The 9,599-nt window shown below is 46.8% G+C and overlaps 1 protein-coding gene across 1 annotated transcript in view; it reads left to right on the top strand.

Moving 5' to 3' along the window:
* Positions 1 to 2,922, top strand: part of Sh3rf3 (SH3 domain containing ring finger 3) — a 292,558-nt gene extending 289,636 nt beyond the window's left edge. The window contains exon 10 of the mRNA XM_051153081.1: positions 2,432 to 2,922. Within this exon, the coding sequence (XP_051009038.1) occupies positions 2,432 to 2,600 (169 nt within the window). The 3' untranslated portion in view covers positions 2,601 to 2,922. The remainder of the gene's footprint in view (positions 1 to 2,431) is intronic.
* The last annotated feature ends 6,677 nt before the right edge of the window (positions 2,923 to 9,599 follow it).

Consider the following 9,599-nt stretch of genomic DNA (forward strand, 5'->3'; position numbering starts at 1 on the left):
GGTTCTCGGAAAGGTGATGGCCAAGGGGTCCAACTCTGGTCTCCTATGTAGGGAGACCTTTCAGAGCATAGAAAACCCTAGGCTCTTCACCTAGCTGAAGCTGTGGCCCCCAGCTACTCTGAGGCACGTGGCCTGCAAAAGCAGAAAGGGCACTGTGTTTCACTTCCTGTCATGTTGATCTGAAAACAGGACCTTGAGGTCTTGGTGTTGTGGGTTGCCCAGGTCATGTAAAAAAGAAGTGAGAAGGAACTGAGCCCTATTAGCACCAATGATGTGACTCCAACCAGTTCCACCTGAGGCCATACATACTACGATTTAAAATAATGGCCATTCCACCAAAGCAGCATTAAAAGTGTCTTCCAGACCAAATGGGACACCAATCCTTCTACCTAGGAGGTAGCGGCTCAGGTGAGGGGCCTTGAGTTTTAAGTGGGGAACCTGGCACATGGACAGGTTATGACACAAAGGTCACATATCCAGAAAGAACAAGTTAAGGGCCCAGCCCATGTCCCAACATTAGAGCAGTCCCCACTCCCCAGAGTCCACGGCTGACTAGGTGCAGCCATGAAATCACTACGGCAGACCTCCAGATATGAGACCAGCACAGGTAGGAGGGAAGATGAGACATGGTGGGGCTATGCAGAAGCCTAGCTATTGGAAAATAAGGCACCTGTGCCTGAGAACTGTGTCTAAAAGGACACCAATTGCAATGGCTTTATAGTTTATATGATCATTATGATATTGCATACAGATGTATAGTTTGATAGTTACCCCCATTATACTGTTTTGTCTCCTCTTACTCCCTTTTTTATCCCACCTAGTCCCATCTACTTTTACAGTTTCTTTTTGGTGGTCCACTGAGCTTCATTAGGTTGCCTACAAGAACATGGCTGAGAGATCACCTGAAGGAGCGTTGGTCCGTTACTAGGGACTCCACCATGAAGAAAACATCTCTCCCTCCCCCAGAAACCATTAACTGCTTGCCCATCCTTAGAGGCAGATGGGCCCATGAATGCCCCTGCATGACAGATGTTGATGGACCCAACTTTACAGCTCATGGGCAGGTGTCACAGCTGCTGCAAGCTCAAGAGTGTCACCACCCCATGCTATTGAATCCCAGTGGGTCACACATAAAAAAGATATAAAGGAGCTTGAGAAGATTAAAAAAAAGTGTCAGTGGGAGAAGGAGAGGTCAAGACAGAATGATGGGGGGAGAGAAGGATCAAAATCCATTATATGTGTGTATGAAGCTGTCAGGAATAAACAGTCATTTTAGAATAAAGGCTACAGCAGTGTCGTGCCCAGAGACAGCATTCCGCAGCACTCTGACCCATCCTGCAGCTCCTATGTTCTTCCTGCCACTTCAGTCATATTCCCTCAGCCTCAGAGGGGGAAATATAGACATCTCCCTTACAGCTCAGCAGTCAACAGCTACTTACGTTAAGCCTTCTGACCAAGAAAGAGTCTGCAGTTACCACTGCCCACCGGGAGAAATGTTTCTTTGACCCAAGCTGACAACAGATTAATGTGTGGGCATAAACATAATACTGTAATTAATTAGAGCACAGTTTGATGAATATGTCATATCATTTTTACAGAAACTGCAGCTTTCTCACTAGGGCCTATGACTTCTTCAGCCACTGGCTTTTGGCCAAGTTTACAATATGAGATGTGAATTCCCTTCTGGGGCACAGGCCTCAACTTCAAGCAAGAAGTACTCCATTGCAGACTTGCCACGTTTTAGCAGCTGACACACTTTGCTTGGCCAATTTGTAGTGTGGCCTGCCAGGACCACAGCTCTCCCTGCAGCGCCCTGCATAGCACAGCGCCTTGAGCGCTATGAGGACTAGCCAACAGGGAAGAAACTTTCTTAGGACTTTCAGCTTGATTCCCCTATGATTACAGCATGTGATGTCTTTAGAAATACGGTTCCAGGGTCTGGTTCTGGCGCCATGAAACTGCAGTGGCAATGGCCTGTATTGTTTTAGATACCTGAATCCCTCCCTGACCAACTGCTCGAAAGGGTATCAGACAATGAATCAAAGAGCTTTGGGAAAATTTACAAATGATAAATCAAAATTTTATGAAATGTGAAAATTAACTGCACACTGTAAGAACTTACCTAGAGGGAAGGAGAAGGAATAGAGAGCTCGAGCTGGGCGTGGTGGCACACGCCTTTAATCCCAGCACTCGGGAGTCAGAGGCAGGTGGATCACTGTGAGTTTGAGTCCAGCCTGGTCTACAAAGTGAGTCTAGGACAACCGAGGCTACACAGGGAAACCCTGCCTCAAAAGAAAAGAAAAGAAAAGAAAAAGAAAAGAAAAGAAAAGAAAAGAAAGGAATAGAGTGCTCCAAGTGGGCACGTAGGACACAGGGCATAAGAGGGACAACCTATCCCTGGGCTCACATGCTGGTTCTTTTGTCCTCCCAGGTACCGGGTGGTGGTCTCCTACCCACCACAGAGTGAAGCAGAGATTGAGCTAAAGGAAGGTGACATTGTCTTCGTGCACAAGAAACACGAAGATGGCTGGTTCAAGGGGACGCTGCAGCGGAATGGTCGCACAGGTCTCTTCCCAGGCAGCTTTGTAGAGAGCTTCTGAGGGCCACTGCTCATGTCCAGCTCTGCTGTCCAGGAGAGGGTACCCAAGAAGACACTATGTGAGCACAAAGGCCGCCTTATCACCTGGGTGCCAGAGCCTTCCTAAAGCACAGGCCAGGAACAACCTGGCTGGGGTGGTGGCTTGGTTGCTAAGGCCATGTTCTCACATGAAGCCCTTATTGAAAGCACACGCAGGTGTCCTCAAGACCAGGCCATGAATCTGAGAAAGCAGTAGAACAGAAAAAGTTACCCATGTGGACAAACGCGTGCAACTGTGTCGCCCAGCAGCTAAAGCAGTGCTAGCTCTCTGCACAAAGCTGGGAGTGGGGGCCGTGTGCTAGGGCTGACGGCAATGAAGAGTGTGTTGTAGTCTCTGGCTGCCGTGGTATCATTCCTCTATATACCTCTGTCACCTGCCATCGAGCCCCACATCCAGGGCAATTCATGGTTCAGGAGCCTCATATAAGAGCTATGAGTCTCCCAAGGTGTCTGGTGGGGTCCTGTAGGGCACCGGAGCAGAATCCTTGTGGCTTTGTCTCCCGCCAGGATAATAAGGAACACCATTTGATTTCACTACCACAGTCTTTGCATTGGTTCCTTCTTATGGCACCTTTTTAATGTACAACTCCTAGACTTTATATATTTCTAACCAGTCAGACGCTGCATATTTTTCATACATCTGGTGCTGATTTTTTGTAACACTAGCTTCAAGGGGAAAAAATGCGGTAACATCAAAAGAAAGTTTTATATTATTTCCCATGTGACGTTTGGAGCACACTGAGGGAGCCCTGTAATATGAGGGTGCTGCCTGGTGCTCCCTGAGCTGGGTGGGAGAGTCTCCTGGGATGGCTACATGGAGTTGGAGACTGTCTTTCCTGGCTGTTGGAACTAGCCTAAACCACAGGCTCCACTAGGTAGGAGCGATTGTCATTTAAAAATGAGAAACATAGTGAGGCATGGATACTGCCTTTTGTGTGGTGGTGGTGGTGGGGGGGGGAAGGCACGCACACTCACACACAGCTTGACCCCAGAAGCTTCCTTTGACTGCTTTGGAGAGACTAAAAATAACATTCTCAAAGCATGTCTTGCTGCCAAAATGCAGCTTTTACAACAGCTCAGATCACTACCTTGCATAGGTTTTTTTTTTTTTTCTTCCTTTTCAAAAATAAATAACTTCCCTTATCAAGCCAGGCAAAACTCCATCTGCTAGAGAGCAAAGGAACAATGATAGCACAAATCTGATCCCTGAGTATGGACTCACAGAGCCTGAGAACACAGGAGAAGGAGGAAAGCTGGTCTCTTTAACCCTGAGGCCTTCCTGTAAGTTCATTATCACAACAGCTTGCTTCCCAAGAGGCTGGCCTGAATGGCCATCAAGAGTTGAGTGTCACACTTTAGAAACACCTTTTTTTCCCCAAAAATTTCTCAAAATAGCAATTTGTGAGCCTTTGTGTACATTTTTGCAAAATTACCCAGACCTGTGTCAAGCCTTTGGTAGCAGAGGCTGCCACTGCTTCTCATAATAAAAAAACAAGGACCACTATCGTCAAAGTTCCGATTTGGGAATATGACTTAGCTAGTTAAACTGCCAGGCGGCTGCCACATGCAGGCAGTGGCACCCAGAGACTGTCTCTTCCTCCCTCCATATAATAGTACACTTATTGGACATGGAAAACTAAAGAGAAGCTCTAGCTTAGGCATAGGGACCCCTGTGTACAGGGTTAGTGACAACCACAAGGTGCTAGATAGTGTCACTGCTAAATTACTTGCCCATCAATGCACAAAAGATCTATGTATGGTTCAACCCATGCTGTCACCAAGGAGGTACGCAGGCCTACCTCCTAAGTGAGACGAGTGATCTATGGTCCAACTTGTGCTGTTGCCAAGGAAGTGCACAGGCCTACCTCCTAAGTGAGATGGTTTTCAGTGGAACCAGATGAACTCCAGCTTCCAGACAACGAAAAGTCCTTTTCTCCCTCCTAAAACAAGATCGACTTTGAGCCGACAGAACAGACTTTGAGCTGTTCCCCTTTCTCGCGCTGGCCACTTCATGATGGTGAGGAAGCAGCAGCTTCACACACAGCTCAGGAAAAGGATCACGGTATCTTTGGAGATCAAGAGCAGGACCCTTCCCTAGCAGAGTCATGGGTTTACAATGGAAGCACCTTGGGGAGGGAAACGGCCCCGGGGCTCATTCTCAGGTGGGGCTCTTTATGGTACACAGTGAGCCCCATGGGCTGAGTATTTTCAATACTCTCAAACCCCTTAGCCTTCAAAATCATCTATTCCCAGTAAATGACAGAAAAGAGGTGCCTTTCTTATGGTCATCTTTCCCCAGGGACACATGCCCATTCCATCCTGGCCAGCAGCACATTCCTCTGACTCATACAGTGGTAGCCGGTGGCCAGGTGATTTTCCTTAATAGGTCTCAGCCCTTCAGACTGAGGGTCACCAAGGAGACAGGATAGTCTAGCCCCCAGAGGACTGAAGGAACAAGACAGACGAGATGGTCTGTAGTGGGGTGTAAATACACGGCTGGACACCCAAAAACCATTCCAGTAGACTTGGAAGCCCTTGTACTTTGCACAACACAACACACAAGAGATGGACACACATGCCCTTCAGCCCCACATATGTTTTTCTTATACACCAATGTCAGTGTGTAATTTTGGATGAATTGACAGTAGTGGCAAACTATGATGCCTGTGTTTCTGAGTCTTTAAATAAAAATGACGATGGAGAGCCTGTGTGTCTCAATTGTGGGCACAATGCAGGTGGGACAGAGGATGTGAACCCGGGAGGAGGAGGAAACCAGCCCCTGGATGGACAGAAGTGAGTGTGCTTGCTTAGTTAGGTTCCATTGCTGTGAAGAGACACAATGACCACGACAACTTGAGAGAAAGCATTTCATCAGGGGAGTGCTTTCAGTTTCAGAGGGTTAATCTCATGAGCATGGTAGGAGGCATGGTGCTGGAACAGAAGCTGAGAGCTCACACCTGTGACATACCAGGTGCAGGCAGAGAGAGGAGGAGACTGGACCTCACATGGCTTTTGAAACCTCAAAGGCAACCCACAATGATACACCTTCTCCTTCAAGGCCAGGCCAACTCATCCTCCTAAGCAGTTCATCAACTGGGGACCAAACATTCAAATACACGAACTCAAGTGGGGGAGGGGCACTGTCATTCAGACCACCACAAGGACACTGCCTGCAAACCGGAGACTCACACTTGTCACCGTCTGCTTCTTCGGGGGGCGGGGGGTGTAGGCTCTGTATTTATCGGGGCTGGACACTGAGGAGCCCAACTTGTGGCCAGCAATGAAGCTGAACACGAGATGAACCCAGCACACATTGGACAGCCACTGGTTAGACAACAATAGGCAAAGATGCCATTGTAGCAAGGAGTCAGAGGTCTTCAGTTCCTCCCAGGAGTACACTTAGACTTTACTAAAGTCCTTGACATCCAGAATTGCCTATGGCAGACCCTGGCAGATCTCCTGCTTTGCTCCTCTCTCTGGCCCTCAGAGGCTCAAGCTGTACAGAGTTGTTTCCTAGAGTGTCAGAGACTGCGCGCTCCTGAGTCAAAGCCTTCACTGGCTTCACAGCTCAGAGATGGTCCCACTTCTGTTTCTTTTACTGTGACAAACATCAGGACCAAAACAACTTGAGAAAGGGTTTAATTTTAGAGTTCCAGGTCACAATCCTTCATTGAAGAAAGTCAGAGCAGGAACTTGAGGCAGAAACTGAGGCTGAACAAAGCAGAGCCCATGGAGGAGTGCTGTGTGCTGGCTTTTGCTCCCTGGCTTAGCCAGGTTATCTTTCTAATTAAAAAAAAAAAAAAGTATTTCTTTTTTTTTTGTTTTGTTTTGTTTTTTGAGACAGGGTTTCTCTGTGTAGCCTTGACTGTCCTGGACTCGCTTTGTAGACCAGGCTGGCCTTGAATTCACAGCAATCTGCCTGCCTCTGCCTCCCAAGTGCTGGGATTAAAGGCATGCGCCACCACTGCCCAGCTTCTCTTTTTTTTTTTTTAAGGGTTTGTTTCCTCTTTAAAGACCCTTATCATCTTCATAAGCATAGATTTAAGGTCATTTTCTCATATGTCAGCTGTTAGGGTGTCCACGATTACTTGCAGTAGGATAACTGGGTTCTAGTGGCTTCTCTCTCTTTTTTAAAGGATTTGTTTCCGCTTTAAAGACTCCTATCATCTTCATAAGTATAGGTTTAAGGTCATTTTCTAATATTTCAGCTGTTAGGGTATCCAGGGCTTCTTGCAGTAGGATAACTGGGTTCTGGTCGTGCCATACTGCCCTGGATTGTTTATTGTATTCTTACACTGGCATTTAAGACATCTGGTTGTCCCTGGATTTCTCCGGGTGCTGGAAGAGTCCTGGGCCAGAGGCTGGATATTCCTGGGGTCCTGCAGCCCTCCTTGAGATGGTGGGTAAGGCTCCTCAGAAAGATGGGTGGAGCTGTGGACTGGAGCTGGGACTAGAGGCTGGAACCATTTCTCCAGATCCCTCTGGGAGGAGGGGAGTCAGGTGGCAGGAGGTTGGAACTGTATTGTGGCACCCATGGGTTCTCTCTCAGCAGGAAAGCACAGGCACTGGTGTTTTGGAGTCCTCAGCACTTTCTGCAGTCACTGCAGTCCCGCTCCCCAGATACAGTGCGCACTGGGTCCCACCATCTTGGAGTCTCTCTGCCTCCTTTTTCATAATTGGTGTGTGTGTGTGTGTGTGTTCCTCCGTACATAAATATAGCCTGTTCAGTCTGTATAATGTTACATGTATGTTCTTGTTAGGGATTGGATAACCAATTGGTGTGCTCTTCTCTGAAGAAAGCTCTTTCTCCCTCTCTCAGCATCAGACACAGGGCCCAGAGGCCCCTAATCTAGAACTGATTTGAAGCCTCCTCCTTGAGAACGAGCTTTCATGGTAGTAGTAGGTGACATGCAAGCTCCTAAGGAGGGAAGCAACCAGTAGTCTTACATAGCTACGATGCCTATGGACCACAACAGTGACTAGCATGCATAGCAACTCTAAGGTTGCGGCAGTGGCACTGTAACCTTAGTGATCACCGACAGCACTCTGATTGGACCTAAGACCCACTCAATAAAACGGAGCTCATGCCTGGTACTGGAAACATAGACAACTACCCAGGACTAGTGAAGTCCTTGATCTTGGAGGAGGACCTACAGCTGCCATTTTAGTAAACAGCATAATTCCTAACTACATTCCACATACCAACCCTTATACCGCACATACATGTTGTCCTCACCTCTCATCAAGGAGACTTTCCAGGTTCCAGCCCCCTGAAGGCCAAGTCTCACAGAGGAGATAAGGAGCGGCGAGAGGGGGGTGAGTCAGGTTGGGGGCAGGTGTCCGGGGAATCTGGCGTCCTGACTCACTGGCAGGCAGAGTGCTTCTTTATTTATACAGAACTCAGTAGGCAGGGATAGAAGCATGTTGTTTCAAAACATAGATCATTTCAATTTTGTCCCTGGACACATGTTTGAATTTCTGCATGGTCATAAGTTTAGTCATCATTGATAAACCATGACAGAACACAGTTATCTTTTACTATCATTTTCCCTCATCAATCCCACAACACAACTTTTAAGAATCTTGTGGGTTCAAGGGCACTAGACAAAGAAAATCTCCAAGCCAGCCTGGGCAGATGGCCATGTCCCGAGCAATGTATTATCAACTTTTAATAGTTAGGGTGCTAATTGTCATTAGGCCCAAGAAAAACCTCAGGCCAAAACTGCTGTAATTCTTGTTCAATTTCTGGCATCATACAATGTTTATATTTTATTTTTTGTAGGATCTGCCTATATGTCTGTTCTTGGTATTCTTTGTTCTTTGGCCACACGACACCACACTGGCTCTGTAACGGCCACCTTTTTTAGGAAAGGAGCTCTTAATACTTGATTATTTATCATCTATCCACACCATATTTGTCCATCAGTATAATGAAGAGGCTTTCACTTTGATCTGCGCCAACTTCTCTAGCCCACTGAATTTGTTTATCTTCTTAAGTTCGCTTTGTTCTGATTACCTTGTTCGTGTGTAAGTGCAGAGGCAGATGCCCTAAGAGCATCTTGGAGTCAGAGCCTCAGAAGGTCTCTGGTGTCTTCATTTGAATCACAACCTCCAGGGTATAAGGAAGACCTTTGAATAGGGCCAGATAAGGCTATCTCCTAAAAGCAGGAGGGGTAGTACGCCAGGACTTCCCTGGGGAAAGTTAGAAGCAGTACTCCTGGGAGAAGGCATAAGTGACTCATAAGAAATTCCCCATCTATCCAACATCTCCAAGTTGTACAATACTAAAAGCCCCCAGGCATGCAAGATGTAGAAATCAAGACAAAAGAGAAGGCTGGCTTGTCAGCTGGATCTTTGCTGAAAAGTAGTACTGGCTTTATGACTTTCACTGTTCCCATTAGCTACGGCTGTGGCAGAGACTTCTCTGTGCAACAGACAGAGACCACTTAGTGGCTTTCTTAGCCGACTTGCCTAGGGATGAGCACTATTCACAGTGGGCCAGGCTCTTATGTCAATTAGCAACTAAGAAATGCCTTCCAGACATGTTCATAAGCTAATCTGATGGAGGCAGTTTCCTAATTGAGACTCCTTCAAATAACTCTGAGTTAAATCAACAGCTGAACTAGAAGAGATGCACACCCAAACATGCGTGCATACAACACATGGCAAAGGACCCTGTCAACAGAACAAACCAACAGCCTACAGACTGGGAAAAGATCCTCACCAACCCTACATCCAACAAAGGACTAACACCCAAAATATACAAAGAACTCAGGAAATCAAACACCACCAAACCAAATAACCCAATTTTAAAAATGGGGTACAGAGTCAAACAGAAATTCTCACCAGAGGAATACTGAATGGCTGAGAAATACTTAAAAGAAATGTGCAACCCAGTCATCATGGAAATACAACTCAAAACGACTCTGAAATTCCATCTTACACCTATCAGAATGGCCAA

This window comes from Acomys russatus, chromosome 11 (genome assembly GCF_903995435.1).
Source record: "Acomys russatus chromosome 11, mAcoRus1.1, whole genome shotgun sequence".
In the NCBI taxonomy this organism is placed as follows: domain Eukaryota; kingdom Metazoa; phylum Chordata; class Mammalia; order Rodentia; family Muridae; genus Acomys; species Acomys russatus.